Source organism: Larimichthys crocea, chromosome XII, assembly GCF_000972845.2.
Source record: "Larimichthys crocea isolate SSNF chromosome XII, L_crocea_2.0, whole genome shotgun sequence".
In the NCBI taxonomy this organism is placed as follows: domain Eukaryota; kingdom Metazoa; phylum Chordata; class Actinopteri; family Sciaenidae; genus Larimichthys; species Larimichthys crocea.
The window spans coordinates 30,881,260-30,904,007 of record NC_040022.1 but is presented as its reverse complement, the minus strand read 5'-3'; the positions used below and the strand labels follow the sequence as shown (position 1 = coordinate 30,904,007).

At 43.8% G+C, this 22,748-nt stretch overlaps 1 protein-coding gene and 1 long non-coding RNA gene across 5 annotated transcripts in view; one reads left to right on the top strand and one right to left on the bottom strand.

The window, feature by feature from the left end:
• Positions 1 to 22,748, top strand: part of LOC113747018 (uncharacterized) — a 155,106-nt gene that overhangs the window by 28,526 nt on the left and 103,832 nt on the right. The gene's annotated exons all lie outside the window — the stretch shown is intronic.
• Positions 1 to 22,748, bottom strand: part of grin2ca (glutamate receptor, ionotropic, N-methyl D-aspartate 2Ca) — a 67,655-nt gene that overhangs the window by 25,654 nt on the left and 19,253 nt on the right. The window contains exons 2-3 of the mRNA XM_019261528.2: positions 15,041 to 15,485; positions 4,092 to 4,693 (exon numbers count right to left, since the gene is read on the bottom strand). Of these exons, the coding sequence (XP_019117073.2) occupies positions 4,092 to 4,693; positions 15,041 to 15,469 (1,031 nt within the window). The 5' untranslated portion in view covers positions 15,470 to 15,485. The remainder of the gene's footprint in view (positions 1 to 4,091; positions 4,694 to 15,040; positions 15,486 to 22,748) is intronic.

Sequence of the window (22,748 nt, the reverse complement as noted above, 5' to 3'; positions counted from 1 at the left end):
ACAGAGCTTATCAGATCCACATGGACTCACCGCTGCACTGCCGTCTTTAACTTCTTGACTTTTCAGAACTACACGAACAATCTCGCCATAAAATTTAACTTTCAGATCCGAAACAATAACTCAGCAGCTTCACGTGCACTTATTCTTGGACTGATTCTTGCACAAACAGTTATGATCAGATGTGATATTTCTTTCCACACATGCACTGAAATCTGGAATGAGATCACGTATCAACATCGGTTGATTCAGCTCACACACACACACACACACACTGCACTCCGTGTGTCCTCTGTGACTGAGCCAGACTGTAAATGTGACACGTTTTAACATTTGAATCTGAAAGAATGAAAATCAGGACACCATTAGCGTGCTATCATATCTAACAAAGTACGCTGATCTGAGCTCAGGTACAGCCTCACACAGCCTCTTAGTCTCTGTTGCATACGCGCTTCCTTAGTTAACAATGTTTTGTTACAACAAAACCCCACCGGACACGACCTAGATACATCACGACTGTGAGGCTGTTTTGGTCCGACCTGCAGGTGACTGCAAACCTCACCAGGAGCATTTCAGAAGAAACCCATTTTACTGGTTTATCTTCCTCTAAATAAAGTAAAGTTAATATGCTACGTAGTTAAACTGTTTTGACTATCCGAAATTTGCACAGTGAGTTTTATTTTGAAAATCCACCAGATTCTCTATGCAGTTCGAGCTGCTCTGTGCAGAACGATGCGGCGGAGAAACAGACTTTAGGTGCCACGTAGGAGGGGTTTGAAACATTGAGTCTACTTTATGTTTCCTATTGAGGGTATAGAAGTGCGTTATATGGGAATGTGTTTCTAATATATTGGTGCTCTCGTGTGTAAATTGGCTCGACAAAATAATTGAGTTCAGTTAAACGTACAAATATTTCCCCCTCAGTTGTAGGAATAACACACGTTGCTCTCAGGAGTATGACCCATTTTAAACTCATAGTTTAATGTGTTAACGTCTGGTCCTGAAGCTTCTGTCCTCAGTTTGTTTGTGACTCGATAAAGACGCGACGTGTCCTGACAGCTTCGGCGCTCGGTTATCTGCCACGTCTGACTCCATTGTCTCAACACTCACATCCTGCTATATTAGACCTGCGGCGCTGCTCTCTCACCTCGGCCGTCACTCCAGCAGAGGTGATGAAAGCCTGCTGGGAGGAGAATCGCCTTCAGACCGGTCTGTGTGAAAAGCCTCTTTAATCTGGTAATCTGTGATAATCCCATTAACAGGTGAGCTGTCTCATTATCAAACGCTCACCCTGGGAAAAAAAAAAAACTCCAATCAAGTGCCGGCAAGTCTGAGAAGCGAGGGGGACGTTAATGTTTGATCTGGCTGGAGCGGGAAGAGATAGCCGACTATAAAGTTAATAGAAAGTGCTTTGTTCTCTTTCACCGACCTTCACATCACTGCTGCTGCTCAAGTCGTGCCTGCCGGGTTTACACAGTCTAAAAGGAGACGTTTGTACTGTATCAAAGCCCGAGATAATGTTCACCGCAACCACTTTTTCCATGGACGGTTTACAAAAGGAAAAGTTGTCTGAAGAAAAATGACTTCTGACTTCAGAGAGAGTGTGATGTTTCATAATCCAAGAGAAGCGTCTCCAACAACACACTCCCAATCTCCCTGAATGACCTTGGCTCACATCAGCCGAAAACCGACGCTACCTTTGCTGATTTCAGACATGTTTCCGTGTCACAGATTGCTCGTTTCGCACGGTCTAAATGAGAAGAAAGCACGCCTTTATCTCTTTCCCCTCTTTTAAATTACCTCGCAATCTCCAAGAGATCTCGTGGAGCGCTCGCTGCTGGGGGAGATGGATGGCAGCGGGGCAGAGGACACAGTTTGGGAAAATAAAATGTGCTCCGCGACGCCAAACAGATGGGAAGTCATGAATAAATAATCGACTGTTGACCTCTTTTTGCCAGGAAGTTTAAGCCGTCACTGTTATGTACTTTCTGATATATCAGAAGTTAAAGAGTGTGATCCCTGATTGATTCCTCTGCATGTCCTGAACAAGGTTATGCAAATGATAAATTACAGATATAGAGAACAGAAACATAAAACACATGAACACTTTTTCTGACCTCTTGAGGCTGTGCAGCTAATGACTGTCCTCTCTGCAAAGCAAAGGCAGATGTCGCCACGAAACCTCTTAGGAAAGAGGAAGAAGTGTCTGACTTTGACACGGTGTTTCCTAACTGGCCTTTTCTGCTTAGTGTAGATCAGGGGTGTCCAAACTGTTCCACAAAGGGCCGGTGTGGCTGCAGGTTTTCCTTCCAACCAAACAGCAGCACACCGACTTGACTCATTATCAACTGGTCTCAGTCTCAGAGGTTGATTGGTCAAACTGTGTGCTCTTGGTTGGTTGGAACAAAAACCTGCAGCCACACCAGCCCTTTGTGGACCAGTTTGGACATGTCTGGTGTAGATGTTATAGGAACGCTGGGACAATGGTAAATGCAGACCAACAGACGGCTGGCTAGCGACGGCTTAACCAGTTGCACACGGACATTTCGCAATGACACGCTTTGAAGCTTCATCTGTACTGATGCGTCTGGCCGTTTGGCTTTCAAACCTGCAGGTCAGTTCATTTAGTCCGGACCAAGGAGAAAAAATTAAGATACCACTGTTGTATTTTAGTTCTGGTCCGACGTTTTTTAAAACGTGAAGTTTCTCGAAGTTTTCGTGATTGTCATCGTACTTTGTCAGGACCTACGAAGGGGAAATCAAATGAACAGTTCATGCAACATTTAGTTCCTCTGGTGTGTGTTTATGTTGTTTGATGTCACAAAGAGCTCACGAAAAATTATTAGACTACATGTTATGAACGACTAACAGGTGGAGACAGGACGAAGCGGAGGCGTCTTGTACAGTAATGATTCAGGGTTTATTACTGTGGGATCACTGTCACACTTTTTTTAATGGACTTGGCCATGGAGTGTACTCCATCACTTCATGGAGGATACAACCACAGCAGATTTAGAGGAAATGTGGTGGATGTGAACAAGTTATTATATTAACTTATATTATTACTATATTGTCATTAGAAGACCTATTTTCTTATTTAGATCTGACTTGGTAAGTCAGAAAGGTGTTGGAGCTGAAGCTGTGTTTGTTGGACTTGGCTCATGTTGCACAGTCCCAGTAACAGCTGGTCAGATCGATTGCAGCGAGTACTCTGGGGTTCAATTTAAAAAGAAGTTATTATCCTCAGTGTGTAGCTTTACATTAAAACACAACAAACGAGACGCCATAAAGTACGCATGAAAACGTCTAAAGCTGCTGGGATTCATATCTCATGTTATGAGCATTAACAGATGGAAGAAGAGTCTCCACTCCGTAACTCACTTTTGTCATTTATTAGCGCTCTTCAAGTGGCCCTGGTGGCCATTTTTCTAAATGTGAGTGTGCGAGGAAGCGATCACTCCCGACAGACTCAACTCTTTTAAAGAAACGCTCATTTATTTAGACTTCAGTTCCACAGAAACAAGCCTTCAATAAACAGTTTTGCTAAATATAAATATATTTCCAGCCACTTGTTTTTTGTCAGCGCAACATAAAACCTGTGAGTGATGGTGCCGTTTGAGCTAAACAGATATCTTTGCATGAATACAGAATCCGGCCAAGGGACCAAGATTTTGGCGTTGGACGTGTTCTGGTTTCTGTTTGCTTTGGTTGCACGTAGGTAAACAGTCGTTGGAACGAATTGGAACCAAGTGGCCAAAATGCATTCTTGGAACCCAACGGTGATCGCTTGAAGGTGGTTTAGCTTTTTATTGGCCAAGATGGGTCTTTCTTGTCATTCTTGTGTATCAAGTTGCTAATCAGACCACAAAGGAAGTCTTGGCTTGCACATCCGTGATCTGTTTTTGGATATTTGTTGGCTAAATTGTCGTCAGATGTGAAACATCTGTACAGAAACTGTAACCGTAGTGTTACTGAACTGGAATTAGTGTTGTGGTAATCAACACGTTCCTGAATTCATCAAGACAACACGAAAACATGGAGGAACTTTGCATCAACAGCACCTGATCAGAAAACAGGTAAACATCTTGGCTCACCTGAACAGGGTGTCATTAGTAGCGAGTGACTTGACGGGGTTGTGACAGTCGCTGTGACCCTCGGGAACGAAGCCTCTCTGTTTCCGAAAGCTCTGCACACCTTTCACCACGATGGCCACCCCGTCCCGCACCCTCTTCCTCAGGCTCATCCTCCACCGGTCTGTGATGATGCTGATGACCCCGACAGGGAAGCTGTCAGGTGGGGGGATGTCTGGGTTCCCCACTGCCAGGCTGGGGATAATCCAGATATAGCCCGGCCCCAGCAGCCCCACCTCGGCCGCCATGGTGAACAGATACTGAGCCTCTTCGTGAGAGCAGTAGACCAACAGCACCTGGGCGTCGATCTGCTGCAGCAGCCTTCGTGCCCGGAGGTCGTTCATGCCGTCTGCGGACATGTCGAAGGTCAGCACGTCCTGCAGCTCCCATATGAAGTAGCTGGTGTCTTTGAATGACTTGATGTAATCCACGTAGGCTTCGTAGCCTGGGTAGAGGCTGGTTATGACCACGAAGCTGTCCCAGTTGTACTCCTCCATCACCTTGAACATGCCGTTGATCTGCTGCTCGATGGAGGAGCCCAGCTGGAGGAAGTTGGAGCCCTCACCCTGGAGGAAGAGGAAAACGAGCATCATCAAAATGCACGAAGACCTTTACGGTTAGTTAACCGGCTGCATGCCTAATAAGCAAAATTGACACATCTTAATTCAATTAGTGTAATGTGCAGTGTATTCTCCGGAGGCCTCTGTTCACACACACACTCAGACAGAACACACATGTGGAGAGTTGCCCGCCCAGCAGGGTGTGTAGTCCAGCTTTGACAGCAGCTAAGTGCTTCTGCTTTATTTTGCTCTTGCAGGAGCTGCAGGCCCATTCATCACTTAAACTCACATGTCTTATTTTGCCGCGCAAACACTGGCCGTCATCCATACTTGCAAATTCAGAGGGATAGCACTATCACGGTGGGCGACCTGCACTCCGTTTCATCTGTCTTTTTCTGCGAATGCAGTGACCTTGAAAGAGGAATGAAGATGCCTTTTTCTGTTAGAGAAATGCTTCATATCACCTCGCGGTGTGGGAGACTTTTCCCCTGAGATTTTCATTTAAACACTTCAGCTTTAGCGCTGAGTCATAGTTTTCCAATCAAAACACCTTCTGTGACATCACCGATTGGGGTGTGACCAAAGACAAAAATACTGTGCACTGTGCTGTGCCGCTTTTAGTGGGAAATATGTCACATTTCTTTTTAAAGACCAACACAAAGGCATTTTAACGGTCGTTCTTCCAGCTCAAATACAGCTAAACCTCAGCTGAGGGAAAGAGAACATGAAGTTATTTAACAGTAAATAGTTTGCTATTTCTTTACATGAATATAAAGAAATGATACGTTTCTTCTCTTTTAAAACGCAATCAGCAAACGTTTGTCGTTCATCTGCAACAACACGTTTGTTTCCATCATAACGAACATGGAATCTGCAGTCGTGTTACAACTTACGTGTTAGTAAGTTGATGATAAATAGATTTTTGTCCAGACGTGGAGGAGGAGACACCAGAGGGATGTTTGTACAACCTAAAGATGTTATTAATGACTTCATAGAGCATTAATGAAGTCATTAGTTGCATCTTTCACTGAAGGGTAATATATCAGAAGCTAAGAAGAGCAGGTGAAGAGTTTAAGCTGCATAGAATGACTTTAGTAATGACCAGTACAGAAATTAATCGAGCTCTGTATTCTGATTCCTCGTTGGTTTTTCTACACAGCCATCTCAAGGTCAGTTCTCATTGGTGCCCCGGGTGACATCGTCCAGAAGGACTTTACTGTTGAACCTTCTCTCCGTGATCGAGGCGTTGAGTTTGGACCAACACGTGAATTATTTTTTTTGACCAGCTGAGGAGCATCACTAAACTCAGGCCGCTTTGAGATGGAGATGATTAGACATGCGTTCACTTTTCAACAATCTTAGCATGTAACACCATCTCATGTGGCTACCCATTGAATTCAGAGTCCATTTCAAGATTCTAGTCATGATGTTTCGAGCCTTGTATTGTCAGGACGCCTACATTAAAAACAGACTGCTGCCATGTGAATCCTGCAGAGATCTGAGGTCCTCTGATCAGGGTTTGGTGGCTGGTCCTCGCTCCAGGCTCAAGACAAAAGGCTGGAACTCTTCCCCCATTGGACTTGTTGGTATTCTGCGGACTCTGTTGACTTTTAAGAAGCAGCTCGAGACTCATTTCTTTGCTCGCTCTCTTCTTTTGTCTCAGCTTGTTGCTGCTGTAAAAACCCATAAATGAATGAGTTATTAACACTGATGTGCAGGAGACTTCCTGATGTTTGCTCAACCCACAACTCGCATTAATATAAACAATTAATAGACATTTTATTAACACCTAATAAAACCATTAGTTACAACTTACAAACTAAGTAATACCAATAAAAACAGGTACTGAAATATGAACACTAACAGTCCTGGCCACCTCGTCTCAACCTTGATCTCATGAGCTCATCTCTTCACATTAATTATAGTGAGGTATCATAATTAATGTGACAGTGATGGACTGATGCATTCATGAATGTAGAGCCATTCGTTTCATCAGTGATCACTAACAAATGAATCTGACTTTAAATTCTGCCTCATCTTTCTTCTTATATAAAAGCTCTTTGCCTCCGTCAGGCTGATGGGTAGGTGGCCCCTCCTGACCTCCACCCTCTGCCTCTCTGGGGGACAAACCCCTCCACCCTGAGCGCCGGGCCCTCCGAGCTGAGGATTGGAAGGTACAGGTATCCTGAGACTGCAAACAGGCCTGATCTTATTCAGCCTGTCTCCCCGTTGTCCTTGAGAGAAGTTCAGTGCTCTCGTGATGTATGAGCATCTTACCGTTTCAGACGTCACGGCTAAATCCACTGACTCTGTGCCTCTGACTGTACCGTGCTCACGCCTCCGGAAATATTTTCTCTTTCTGTTGCCTCGTTGCACCCGTCACTGCCCTCGTTTCCTCTCAGAGTGAGGTATGTGTATATAAAAAGAGATCTTACTCTTTCATTTTTAACTCATTAAATTCAAACCGCAGCTCTGATCTGCCCTTTGAAACGCCTGGTCTCATGTGTAACTGATTAATATTCACATAGATGGCATTCGGTCAACGTCTTTAGTAGGAATTGGTTTCAGCTCGGTGTAGAGGAGCTGCCGTGGACTAAGATGGATTAGACTGCAGTAGAGGCCGGCTGGCTGCTTGCATCCATATGGGTGCAGGGATCTTATGCAGGTTAGTCACGGAGGAGCTTGAGAAGATCGTATAAATCCACTCATTTTCTCCTTCTCCTCGCTGTCCCACAGCAAATGTCAGCGTTCCTGCCTTATTCCTGCACGTGTTGCTGCCTGTTCCAGCATCAGACAGACTGGCACACCATCAGTTCGTTCCTCTACAACAGGTGCCGAGGTGTCGGAGTGTGTATGTGCAGCTGTGTGTGCTTACGCATGTGCTTGTCCTGTGCATATTTACTAGCCCAAGGTTCTGTCAGAGTAAAGCCCCCTGCAAACTACAACCTCAACAGCTCAATTAGCAGAGAGCAGGCTGATAGCACAGTCCAAATGAGCCCGGGGCATTACCGAAGGCTCAGCTGCAGCTCAAAGCCTGAAGTCACGACCGCCCTGTCAGTGTGCAGAGTGTGCAGCACTGTTCGAGGCATGTGGTTTTAAATTAAACAAATACAACATGTGATGTGAACTCTGCACCACTAGCAGGGACGCTATACAACCACGTCGTTCCCCATCCACTCGAAGGCGGGCAGCCTCCTCCTCCTCCTGGCTGCATCTCTCTACTTTCATCTCCAAGAAACTCTTTTGTCTTTGTAGCCTCGACATGATGAATCGCACAAATGCTGTCATCTCTGTAAATCACAGAGAGTTGAGGCGGAGCAGCCGGAGGACATCAGAGGGAAAACCAGAAAACATTTCCTCCATAAAATATGATCCAGTTTCACCAGAATCAGTGAAATAGTTGCTGCTGTGTGACTTAGTGCCGTAAAGCGTTACGTACTTCTCTCGGGAAATCATGTCCAAAGGTTACACAGAGAACAGACAGCTGCAGGAAACTCTGAAGGGTGATTTTTATGGCTAGGCGTGAGATACATGTATAATAAAATAATGTTTATGGGACATTTAATGTAATTTAACTCTAACCACCTGCATGCGACTGTAGGGGCCTTAAGCTGGTCCTTCAACAACAGACTGCTACTTTCACCAAGTGGCTGTGAAATGAAGCCACAAACTGCAGTTCCTCTAACGTCCACTTGAGGCTGGCTCCAGAAGTGAGTCGGTCTCCATAAGTCCCCATGTCCAAATGTCCAACTTCACAGCAGAAATAAACATGTTTACAGCCTGGTACAAAAAACAGTTTTGGTCTCTGTAGCTAATTTCCCCGTTCATGCTCATTTCCTCACTGTGGGATCATTAAAGTCTATCTAGTCTGTTTCTATCTAAATCAACCAGATGTGGATGTCTGTTTTTGGTTTATTCAAATACTGAAACTACAGTAATGAAGAAATCCAGAGTGGCCATGAATCTATCACATTCAGAGATCGGATAAACGGTGAATCATCTCAGGATATAAATGATCATATTGGTTAATATATGTCAGATTATAACATTGTTTGTAAATGACTGCATCATGACTGCGCTTCCACAGTGTTGTCCACAGAAGCTCACAGTAATAGTCTACAGTCCCAAAGAAGATTACAGCCATTGAGTGGAAAGCTTAGCTTCTCAGGGCTGAGATTACATCCACGAGGGGTGGAACATACAGTAGAAGTCATATCTGTTTGCAAACACGGATGCAGAAACTCTGCGCTGGTCTGCACAGTCAACTTTAACTTTCAACCCTTCAACATTTCGTCAAGCGTGCAGCGCTCAAATCTTGCACATCCCGGCGGAGTGAACGCTTTGCAGGCAGAAGATTAGCTTTTCGATGCTTTGAAACTGGTCTGAGTTGGAGTCAGATGAGAGTGTAACGCAGTGATTATCTCTAAACCACAGCTGGTTATATGGGAGCAGTGGCTAAAGTCACTGAAACCAATACTCGCCTTTCCAGAATTTACAAGGCCGTCACACAAACAGCAGTGTGTTTGTTAGCTGAAGGTTATTTGAATGACTCAGGTGAGTGATAGATTTGGAATGCAGCCAACGATCTAAAAGAAACAAGGGATGTCGCTTGGCTCAAAGGGGCTGAGGACACAATGAAGTTATGTATTGTGGTAAATGTGTTGTGGCAGTGAGTGAAATTAGCACTGGAGATATGGAAAACAAAAGAGGCGTATGGTCCCCCAACCCCCTCGCTCTGCCTCTCTCCCTGTATAAAGACTTACTCCTGGCCACAGCTCTTTGCTGCGACATATGTCTGCCTCCGCCACGCAGCAGGAAATGCCCTGGCACCACCTTCCTGTGCTGCTGACGTCACATAGATCCTGCACGGCAACCAAGAACAGACACACAACTCCCTGGCTGTTTTCCACTTAAACGATGCTGGATGAATGTTGTGGAGCAGCAATATGCAAATGAGCACTGAGTCATTCTTTAAAGGAATGACCAGAAAATATCTCACAACATTTAATTCAGTTTTATCCAGAGCTGCAACAGTTAGTTTATAAATCGATTCAATTAATTGCCAGATATTTTGCTAATCGATGAAGCGTCAAATTTCAGCTTCTCAGAGTTGAATATTTTCTGGTTTTTCTGAATATCTTTGGGTTTTTGGACAAGCGGTGCCAAAAACTGCAGTTCCTCTAACGTCCACTTGAGGCTGGCTCCAGAAGTGAGTCAGTCTCCATAAGTCCCCATGTCCAAATGTCCAACTTCACAGCAGAAATAAACATGTTTACAGCCTGGTACAAAAAACAGTTTTGGTCTCTGTAGCTAATTTCCCCGTTCATGACAACTGTACTGAGGGTGAATTTATATACAACTCACCTGTTCACATTATATTAAGGCTTAAAGTTATGCAGGATTAAGAGCGTGGACGCTTTATCACCACAACACCATCCATCATCTGTATGTGTAAAATGGTTGTTGACGATATTCAGCCTCACATTTGAGTGGTGTAAAGTTTAAGTTACACTGCATATACATACACACTGACTCACTGTTAACCACCTTGTCTTGCTGCTCTCTGGCCGCTTTGAATGACTGTTCTGTACTTGCTCTACATTAGTCTTGACAGTCCACACTGTAACTGTGCCAGTGGTTTTAAAATGCAGCGGGAGGTGGACTTAAAGACATGTGAGTTCAGCTTCCATCGAAGGCAGACGGAGGAAAAAAGGAACTGCTCCAGTTCTGAGAAAAGCCTCGGGCTCATGTTCCTGCAAAGACAATCAGGGTTCTCGTTTCGTGTCTCACTTACATTTCGTCCACTTATAAAACGCCGCGGTGGCTCGGAGGGTGCGATCTGTCAGACCTCACAATGAACGCTTCAAAGGATGCTTTGAATTTTAGGTCACGGTATTGAACTAGATGCATAATAAGAGAGAAAAGTAGAAGTCATGCTATGTCTGAGGAATTATGAAGCTACAACAACCCACTTGACTGTGTAATTACTTCTGAAGGACATTTGTTTCTTTCTTTGTCGCTGCTTTCTCCAACCTTGCTGTAGAAAACATACACGAGTAAGAATATTCAGTAAAACCTGGTTCGTTCAGGTGAAGTTCCTCAGCATCCACAACCTCTGTCTAACCTTAGCAAATAGTTTAGATGCCCAAATGTTAACCCGAGAGACAGCAGGCTAGAAAACGCTCATATGAATCTTCGTTGTAAGCATCATGGATCATTTTGGACCCATGACCTATTTTGTCGTTCACGTCGGAGGACTTGTTGGAGCTCTGCGCTGTTGCGTTCTGGCAAAGAAGCAGCCGTATTTTAGCTCTGAAACCAGGCGCAGGTCCAGCTTTCTTTGGGCTTCACAAACATTTCAGTCATTTGTGTCAGCCATGATTACTCTCATTGATTTATCCACTGTTTGTGCATTAAGAAGGCCTATGGGACCAGACCTATCTGCCAGCAGTAGTACTTATGGCAAAGTGTAGCTTTGATTTCTAGTCCATTTGAAATTGACACATGGCTGGTAGCTTGAATGAGTTCTGACTCCATGGTACATTCATAGATAAGATATATTGTTTGTGGGGTGAACTTCTAGCCTTCATCTTAACATTCGTTCCTTCACCGGCTGAACTTGTGCTTATCACTGTATTTCTTCTTCTCAATGGGATACGGAATGAAGTGGGTAATGTCACGTCTGCTCTGATGTCCAATCAACAAACTGAAAATGTCCTGGGGAAAGGAATCGTTTTATCACCTAATTCTATGCTGTCACTTCCAGAAAGATCAAACTCTCAGCTGCCAGCGATACGTATGAAAAATGAATGAGCCTCCATTGCCTTGTTGACTACCTTTGACAGCGTCCCATAAATCAATCGGCGGGCGGCGCCCCTGATTATTGAGAAGAAGACTCATAGAGGGTTGGTCCAAACTCATCACTGTGTATCTGGAACAACCGGTCATGAGCACAGTGTTGCATTTACAGCACTAAAATATTTATAAATGATAAATTAGAGCACAAAGGTAATCCTTGTGACTCCGTATCGAAATATGAGACATGAATATTTACAGGGGACACTAATAATTTTGCTGCTGACTCATGTCACATTTTGAATAATGCAAATCTGTTTCAAACCTTAAGTTTCAATCTCATTTTGAAACACTGACTGTATTAATAATAATATACATCAGTACTTGGGAGTCCATTGTTTTCCACTTGTAAAAACTTGGACTTGTGCCATCTGGATTCTGTGATGTGCTCCACTATAATCGCTCTGGACAGACCGGTCCCAGAGGTGAAACGTCACTACTCCAGCTCTCTTGGCGTGATGTAATCTGTAGTAGTTCCTTTGATGTTAAGCAGATATGCTGACGGACTCGTCTTTCTACTTCCTCACATCTTACTTATTGGCCGCCATCTGAGCTGAACTGCCAGCTAATGCCAGTTAATTTGAGATAGCTGAATTCATACGACCTTGTATGAACCATTTAACAGTGTTTGTGGATAACTATTAAATGTCCTGTAACTTTTAGTAATTCACATGCACCTTTAGTTGGCTTCCCTGTCCAGTTTGTAGCGAGTGTGTGTATTGATTAACTATTGTCTCTGATCCCACGTGCATGACCTCATGTCTAGTCGGCTTTAGCCATCACAAACTACATCACTACAAAGCCTGGCTATCGCGAAATGTAACAGCAGCTGTTTCTGAAGTTTCTTTAGTACGTCTGTTTATACGCAACTAGTTTTAAAGGGATTACATTTGTCAACACAATGTAATTATGAAAATAATTTAGCAATACATAAATGTGATTTCTAGGAGACGGGGTTGGCACGGTCGGTGTCTTCTCTCCACATCATAATAAATACAAACATCTGTAACTTCTGTGTATTAAATCTTATTGACATTGAAATGTTTCTGAACACGAAACACTATTAAAAAGGCGATATATCTCATTATCATTAAAAAAATCTGAATGACAGGTAATAATAGATTATTACAGAACTTTTATGACCCTGTCTTCAACCTCTGCAGGGACCATCCATATTAATAATGTATGCACTCAGTGTTCTGTATAAGGCACTTTTAATGCATTCACTATGCAGCATATAGTAATAGCCTCTACTTCCTTGGCTGGCTAATTACTGATGAAAAGCAGTCATTCATTTTAACAGCTGCCAGGCTTTGTCATTAGGCTTATTTCTTGTTACACGTGTTTATTTGGTAATTTATTATGATTGAGTTGCTGTTACAGTCCTCAAGTCCGAATAGTTAGAGTGCAAATGAGCAGCGGGAGGCATTAACTGCTGAGTGACATCTCTTTTATTACCCTCGAGAAGCCATGCTGATGGCAACATCACCCAGCATGTTTTCTGAAATGGATGCAGCTGACGGGGAGCGGCCTATAAACCCATGTGAATTAAGGAAATTACTGGAGTCTTGATAGCATCTCTGCGTTTCTCACGAAACACAAAAAGCCACAAGACTCAAAATGGGAAACACGTACGGTATGTAAAAGATATCTATGATTCTCAAAAGTATCTGAAAGGTTGTTCTACGGACGTTTGATGGATGGGCGATCCAATTCCTTTGAGCAACAGTGAATGCTTCTAGTTTTGATACTTTCTCATAACGTCCTGCTTATTAATTCATCTTATTATGGCTTCAAATGGATCTAATTAAATTGCAAATTGGAAATAATATGTAAATATAATTAGATGGACATCCGACGATGCGATGATGTCTTGTGGTGTCCCTCAGGGGTCTATTCTTGGACCCATTCTGTTTTTATCTGTTGGATCGTCTCTTGCTTTTTGCTGATGATAGTGGCTTGTTCGTTTCAGTTGAACACTGTCATACTTATTTTTCTGTACTTTCTGAAACGCATATAATCTCCACAACTGAACAATCAGCTTTCTCCCAATGTGAAAGAAGTTCTTTTGTTTAATTTCTGATTAACCTTTCAGCTTCACATATGAAATCAGTTTAATGGCCTGTATGTTAAACATGTCGAGAGCCGTTTACCTCACCTGAGAGTTGGGGCTTCAACTAAAAGGACAGAGGGTGTCACTCCCTGTACAGATTGTAAAGCCCTCTGAGGCAAATGTACTTTGTGACTTTGGGCTATACAAATAAAATTGATTTGATTTGATTTGAAAACCTAAATTTTAAACTGTCAATGAAAATTAACATTTTAGACTTTCACGTTTTATGTTTGACCTTGACAAACTTCCCTAATTCATTTCCTGCTTCTTGAACTCTAATGCATTCCTGAGCAAATTGCTCTTTCTGATATGCATTAATCATTTATCAGTCATTTTAAAATGACAGATCGCACCTGTCTCAGTCTGTCTAATGCTCATTGTGCTGTAATTAGCACTAAAATTACTGTAACTGTGGGCTTCTTTTCCCAAGAAAATAAAATTGCAGCTTGAGTGGAAATATGATTTAAAATGATTTCATTTTTACCTTAACGACTGTAATTACCACAGACTCTGCTGCAGACTCTGTTTGAACTAATTAATTGAATATCTTAAAAACCATCTGTCAAACTTCAGTGATAGTGTGGAGTATTCGCCACCCGACAACAAATGGCTCAAACACAGTTCTAAAAATGAAAGTTTAATGACATCAGTTTGCCATCTTGCAATCTGGTGACTTACCTCACAGTCCACCAGATGATTCATAGGATAAACAAAACATCTAACACTAGTTCGACAGGAGGAAATAATACGAACATCTGGTTCTCACATTAGTAAATGCCAAAACAGTGTTTATCGAAAGTAGATTCTCCATCAGCAGAGCTCATTATTTTTAACTTATATATTATCTGAGATATTTTAACCTACCTTTGCCTGCGTTTCCTAAAACTTGAGCTTTAAAGCAGTTACAAACCAGGATGATGCTGAGAAATAATGAAAACGTATTGCCTCGCCCTCTTAGCGAATGAATTTGGGAAAATAAGGTGGCATCTGTACTGCTGCTATTTAACGGCTGGTGATGTGCCTTCATCTTGTCACGTGTTACATTACTTTATAAGACTTCATGTTTAACTGCAGTATCTTAAGTGAGTTTCTGACTGTGAATGATATCAATGAGAAATTACCTGAAGATTTAATGAGGCTCCTTTGTGACCTTGTTTACCCAGAGTGCATCTCTCTGAACTCCCTTTCTCTGGCTCACTGTGTTATTTTATTTAATTAGATCTAAGTGCAGACTGAACTGGTTGTTTTTGGACGTGTTTCCATAGATAAAAGGTGAATTAGATTGGCATAGTTTGATCAGATTCCAATATTATTGGTTGGTGGCCAAACCCCAACCAGCTCTGTACTGGTGCCGGCCCATCTCCCGCCCCTTTCGCAGCACTGACCTTGTATGGCAGGACGACAGCAGAGCCTCCACTGATGCCCACGATGGGCACAGCTGTCTGAGTGGAAATGAAGTCCAAGATCTGCGCCACGGCCTCCGAGCCAACGTTGTCCTCGAACACCACGCCATGGACTCGGTTGGTGGAAAGGGTGTCGCAGATGCGGGTGAGCAGCGCCCGTGGGTTTGTGTTGTTGACCAGCACGGTGATGGGGTTCACCTCCAAAGGCAGGTCCATGAAGTTTTCCCGGCTTAGCCGCCCCTTAATCTCCGCCTGGTAGGCCGAGCCGCTGAACACCACCGCCACGTTCACAGAGGGCATGGGAATCCCGAACGGCCTTCCTGAACAGCAGGGCACAGTGCAGAACAGCAGCAGCAGCAGCGGCGGCGGCCACCACGGGGAGTCGCTCAAGCAGCCTAGACGAACGCCCATCTCAGTCACCTACTGCCTGGAGGAGGGGTCAGAGTGGAGGGAGGGGATTTAAATATTAGAAACACAAGAGTAGATGCTGCCTTTTTCTAAAATCTTGTCATAATACTCTGTAAGTAATCCCAGCTGGCAAAGGCAACCAAACTGCCTTTTGTTTAGAGTTGGCTTATTTTGATTAATGACCTTTTAGCTTCATCTCTGCTCAGTGTGCCGGTCTACTCGCCATAACTAAGACAGTGTAAGAGCCCATTAACGGAGCCCAGAGTAGTATTTTTAGATTGTGTCAGTGTGTGACATGAGGCTGTGGCCAGGCTGTTGCATCTTAGGGTGGCAGCTGCCACCCTGCTGCTGTTGTATTCTCCCGTCCAACCCAACAGATGGTGTCCAGTGTTTAATGCAACAAATGGAGAACAAGAGGATTTATCATTTTTCTCTCGTGACACTACTTCGGGAGCTGTTGCTTCATTTTTTTTCAGCATTCAAACTTAATCTGACAAAGATCTATGGCTGTGCTGATTAAATGACATCCACAGTCTCGTTGTAAGATCTTTGGGACAGTTTTCTCTTCTAGTTTCAATTATTCAATAACCAAAGTCTACATTTACAAAGGATTCAAATCCCCAAGCTGACCTTTGAAAAAAAAAACAAGCTCTTTGTGTACCGTTGCATCACTAATGGACTGGATTGCAACCAGTAACTCTTGGCCAAACTATCTTCATTTCTTCCAAAGCCCTAATCGCTTCGCTTTGTGCCCTCTGGAAGGTAATGGAGAAGAAACACCATGGCAGAGCACCGGGATGTCAAACCCGGTAGCCTTAGTTTAACATTCACATTGTAGCCAGACAGTGGTTTGTGTTGAGCTGTCAGACAGACTTAGGCTCTTTGTCAAATCTGTCACAGTAGTGTTTGTGGCCCTGAGGGAGTGCTGCACACTGGTCCCCTGTCACAGAGATCTGATCCACCATGTGATGGAATCCCAGTGGGGTGAATATATTGTAATCCCTTGGTAATCCCTGCCAGGCGTCATGGCCTACGGCTTGATTGTAGTGTATAAACTTATCAAGAGATTTGGCTACTGCAAGAGGCTCAGAGTAACTGCGGATCTTTCCATGTTCTACTTCCTGCGAGCTCCTCTTAGAAAACACTGGAGGAAGATAAACAGGCCGGCGGTGACGCGTGGTTTGTTGGTCGGCCGGTAGAATACTTATCGTGGGATTGCTTTTCCAGTCATGTCACTTAATGAAATCCAAATAAAAGACATCACACGTGCGTGGGAGGCTGTATGTGCTATGTCATTACATGTGATTCTCCAGGTAGGCGCTGCCTCATAAATCATTTTATAAATTGATTAGTCCTCACTGTGAGAGGGCATCTGCCACATTCCTTCCAATGACATTAGCCGTGTTTCAGCTGCGACAGCAGTGGAATAGTTTAGGGTTAATGTCTTTGACGGGGAGCAACCGTACGTGGTGAAAATGTTGAAAAGCTTCGACCTTCCATGTGTTTAATCAAGGCAGGGAAACGGCTGAGGCAGATATATGAAGGTCGAATTCTGGGGTGGCGGATATAGAATTAAACCAAACAGGGAATGAGTCATCAATAACTTCGTGACAAGGCTTTGTATTGTCAACACGCCTTCTCGTACCAAGGAAAGAAAAAAACAACAGAGACCCACTTTGGCTAAATGCAGCCTCCTATATACCTTATCTAATGTGCAACCAGCTGAGCTGAATGGCAGATATGCTCTGTCGTAGTAATTGCTGTGCACTGACCCCTCAAACTCTAAAAAAATCAACTGAATCTGTAAACTCCGTCGGCACATAAAGGAAAGAGGCTTTTGTGTCCACGCTCGAGATAAATCCTCCAAAAAACATTCCTGTGTGTACAACGGCTGAAGCCTTCGCTCTGATTTTGTGGATCAAAAGTCACCGTGGACAAAAATACGAGGAGGAGGCACGCCGAGGTACATCCATCCTGAATTATCACGACACACAGTCTATTTGGCTCTGAAACCTGGTCGTAGGTGCAAGGTACACACTGTGGTTTGATCCGTGAACAGGAGACAGGTTGGCTGTCTGCGTCATGACGCTGTTACAAACTGGATTTAGCATGAGTCACTGTACCTGGTGACCGTGTGAGTGGACTTGAGTACTACAAAAACCCTGTTGTCCTTATATCTAGACATGACGGTGTGACCCATGATGTAAGATTTTACTGACATGTATAACATTGTTCATGATAGATGAACATGTTGTATTACAGTTTTTTCTTTGCCTGACACTTGTAACTTGGGACCTTCGTTTTGTTTTGTGCCAGTTTAAATCTCCTACTTCATCTCCTATGAAGTAGGAGGTGCCCAAATTGATCGACCACTGATCGTTATAGGCCGATATTCAATAAAAATATGAGATCAGGAGATCAGTATTGATGTTTTTGAGTCACAGATGGTGGAAACCAATCAATGACACATATTGCATTTGTCTACTTGCTGATCTTGACCTATCCAATATGGAGACCATGCAAACACAGAGTGGCGACGACTGACTATAAAGGATGGACGGCATTATGAAGCTCTGGCTGCTGCTATACAGTCGTCCCTCACTATAACGCGGTTCACCGTTCGTGGCCTCGCTGTTTCGCGGAGTTTTTTAGTGTAATTTTGCATGTTGTTTATTTTACAGCGTACTGTACAGTATGAACGCGCATTGTGTTCAGTTTCCAGAGTTTGTGGGGGCAGCGGGCGGGGGAAGAAAGGGGGGGCAGTACTGGGAGGGAGTTCAGCATCCTGATGGCCTGGTGCATGAAGCTGTCTCTCAGTCTGCTGGTTCTCGCCCGGAGGCTCCTCATTCTCCTCCCGGAAGGCAGGAGGCTGAAGAAGTGGTGGTTGGCACCCCTAACCACACACTTTTATACACTTTTCTCAGACAGGCATTAACATGTTCTAACATTTCTCCTTATTTAAACTCTCAAGTTCAAACTTTCACAGATTTAACAAAAATAAGTACAATACTGTATTAGTAATGAACCAAAGATCAAAACCTGTTTTCAAGCCCATACATTTTTAACAAATTAATTTAATGATCAATCTACGAGGTTCGACACATTAAATTATTACCAGTAACTCCGTGTATTTCAGTTCCTCTGACGGTGCCTCTTTGTCCTGGCGCCGAACGCATTTTGTACATACTCCCTTGCCAATCAAGACGCCGAACACAATGGCGTTCATACTGTACATACGCTGTAAAATAAAAAACATGCAAAATGACACTAAAAAACTCCGCGAACAGCGAGGCCGCGAACGGTGAACCGCGTTATAGTGAGGGACACTGTATAGGGCGGCCAGAGCTTAAAACGCCGTCCATCCTTATAGTCAGTGGTCGCCCCTCTGTGTTTTGCGTGGTTTCCATATTGGATAGATCAAGATCAGCAAGTAGACAAATGCATATGTGTCATTGATTGGTTTCCACCATCTGTGACTCAAAAACATCAATACTGATCTCCTGATCTCATATTTTTATTGATATCGCCTATAACGTCAGTGGTCGATCAATTTGGGCACCTCCTACTTCATAGGAGATGAAGTAGGAGATTTAAAACTGGCACAAAACAAAACGAAGGTCCCAAGTTACAATTGTCGGCAAAGAAAAAACTGTAATACAACATGTTCTCTATCTGAACAATGTTATAAAATGTTATACATGTCAGTAAATCTTACATCATGGGTCACACCGTCATGTCTAGATATAGGACAACATGGTTTTTGTAGTACTTAAGTCCACTCACACGGTCACCAGGTACAGTGATCTCTGCTAAATCCAGTTTGTAACAGCGTCATGACGCAGACAGCCAACCTGTCTCCTGTTCACGGATCAAACCACAGTGTGTACCTTGCACCTACGACCAGTCAGAGCCAATAGACTGTGTGTCGTGATAATTCAGGATGGATGTACCTCGCGTGCCTCCTCCTCGTATTTTGTCACGGTGACTTTTGATCCACAAAATCAGAGCGAAGGCTTCAGCTGTTGTACACCGAATGTTTTTTGGAGGATTTATCTCGAGCGTGGACACAAAAGCCTCTTTCCTTTATGTGCCGACGGATTTACAGATTCAGTTGATTTTTTAGAGTTTGAGGGGTCAGTGCACAGCAATTACTACGACAGAGCATATCTGCCATTCAGCTCAGCTGGTTGCACGTTGCATTTAGCAAGTGGGTCTCTGTTGTTTTTTTCTTTCCTTGGTACGAGAAGGCGTGTTGACAATACAAAGCCTTGTCACGAAGTTATTGATGACTCATTCCCTGTTTGGTTTAATTCTATATCCGCCACCCCAGATTCGACCTTCATATATCTGCCTCAGCCTTTCCCTGCCTTGTTAAACATGGAAGGTCGAAGCTTTCAACATTTTCACCACGTACGGTTGCTCCCCGTCAAAGACATTAACCTAAACTATTCCACTGCTGTCGCAGCTGAAACACGGCTATGTCATTGGAAGGATGTGGCAGATGCCCTCTCACAGTGAGGACTAATCAATTTATAAAATGATTTATGAGGCAGCGCCTACCTGGAGATCACAGTTAATGACATAGCACATACAGCCTCCCACGCACGTGTGATGTCTTTTATTTGGATTTCATTAGTGACATGACTGGAAAAGCAATCCCCACGATAAGTATTCTACCGGCGACCAAACAACCACGCTCACCGCCGGCCTGTTTATCTTCCTCCAGTGTTTTCTAAGAGGGCTCGCAGGAAGTAGAACATGGAAAGAACCGCAGTTATCTGAGCCTCTTGCAGTAGCCAAATCTCTTGATAAGTTTATACACTACAATCAAGCCGTAGGCCATGACGCCTGGCGGGATTACCAAGGGATTACAATATATTCACCCCACTGGGATTCCATCACATGGTGGATCAGATCTCTGTGACAGGGGACCAGTGTGCAGCACTCCCTCAGGGCCACAAACCTACTGTGACAGATTTGACAAAGAGCCTAAGTCTGTCTGACGCTCAACACAAACCGCTGTCTGGCTACAATGTGATGTTAAACTAAGGCTACCGGGTTTGACATCCCGGTGCTGCCTCCTGGTGTTTCTTCTTCATTACCTTCCAGAGGGCACAAAGCGAAGCGATTAGGGCTTTGGAAGAAATGAAGATAGTTTGGCCAAGGTTACTGGTTGCAATCCAGTCCATTAGTGATGCAACGTTACACAAAGAGCTTGTTTTTTTTTTTCAAAGTCAGCTTGGGGATTTGAATCCTTTGTAAATGTAGACTTTGGTTATTGAATAATTGAAACTAGAAGAGAAAACTGTCCCAAAATCTTACAACGAGACTGTGGATGTCATTTAATCACAGCACCGTTGTTTAAGTTTGAATGCTGAAAAAAAATGAAGCAAACAGCTCCCGAAGTAGTGTCACCGAGAGAAAAATATAAATCCTCTTGTTCTCCATTTGTGCATTAAAACACTGGACACCATCTGTTGGGTTGGACGGGAGAATACAACAGCAGCAGGGTGGCAGCTGCCACCCTAAGATGCACACGCCTGGCCACAGCCTCATGTCACACACTGACACAATCTAAAAATACTACTCTGGGCTCCGTTAATGGGCTCTTACACTGTCTTAGTTATGGCGAGTAGCCGGCACACTGAGCAGAGATGAAGCTAAAGGTCATTAATCAAAATAAGCCAACTCTAAACAAAGGCAGTTTGGTTGCCTTTGCCAGCTGGGATTACTTACAGAGTATTATGACGTTTTAGAAAAAGGCAGCATCTACTCTTGTGTTTCTAATATTTAATCCCCTCCCTCACTCTGACCCCCCTCCAGGCCGTAGGTGACTGAGATGGGCGTTCGTCTGGCTGCTTGAGCGACTCCCCGTGGTGGCCGCCGCCGCTGCTGCTGCGCTGTTCTGCACTGTGCCCTGCTGTTCAGGAAGGCGTTCGGGATTCCCATGCCCTCTGTGAACGTGGCGGTGGTGTTCAGCGGCTCGGCTACCAGGCGGAGTTAGGGGCGGCTAAGCCGGGAAAACTTCATGGACCTGCCTCTGGAGGTGAACCCCATCACCTGCTGGTCACACACACAAACCCACGGGCGCTGCTCACCGCACTCGCGACACCCTTTCCACCAACCGAGTCCATGGCGTGGTGTTCGAGGACAACGTTGGCTCGGAGGCCGTGGCGCAGATCTGGACTTCATTTCCACTCAGAACAGCTGTGCCCATCGTGGGCATCAGGGAGGCTCTGCTGTCGTCCTGCCATACAGGTCAGTGCTGCCGAAAGGGGCGGGAGATGGCCGACACCAGTCAGAGCTGGTTGGGGTTTGGCCACCAACCAATATAATTGGAATCTGATCAAACTATGCCAATCTTATTCACCTTTTATCTATGGAAACACGTCCAAAAACAACCAGTTCAGTCTGCACTTAGATCTAATTAAATAAAATAACACAGTGAGCCAGAGAAAGAGGTTCGAGAGATGCACTCTTGGTAAACAAGGTCACAAAGGAGCCTCATTAAATCTTCAGGTAATTTCTATTGATATCATCACAGTCAGAAACTCACTTAAGATACTGCAGTTAAACATGAAGTCTTAAAAGTAATGTAACACGTGACAAGATGAAGGCACATCACCAGCCGTTAAATAGCAGCAGATAGAGATGGCACCTTATTTTCCCAAATTCATTCGCTAAGAGGCGAGGCAATAAGTTTTCATTATTTCTCAGCATCATCCTGGTTTGTAACTGCTTTAAAACTCAGTTTTAGGAAACGCGCAAAGGTAGGTTAAAATATCTCAGATAATATAAGTTAAAAATAATGAGCTCTGCTGATGGAGAATCTACTTTCGATAAACACTGTTTTGGCATTACTAATGTGAACCAGATGTTCGTATTATTTCCTCCTGTGAACTATGTTAGATGTTTTGTTTATCCTATGAATCACCTGGTGGACTGTGAGGTAAGTCACCAGATTGCAGATGGCAACTGATGTCATTAAACTTTAATTTTTAGAACTGTGTTTGAGCCATTTGTTGTCGGGTGGCGAATACTCCACACTCCACTGAGTTTGACAGATGGTTTTTAAGATATTCAATTAATTAGTTCAAAACAGAGTCTGCAGCGAGTCTGTGTTTACAGTCGTTGAGGTAAAAATGAAATCATTTTAATCATATTTCCACTCAAGCTGCAATTTTATTTTCTTGGGAAAAGAAGCCCACAGTTACAGTAATTTTAGTGCTATTACAGCACAATGAGCATTAGACAGACTGAGACAGGTGCGATCTGTCCAGTT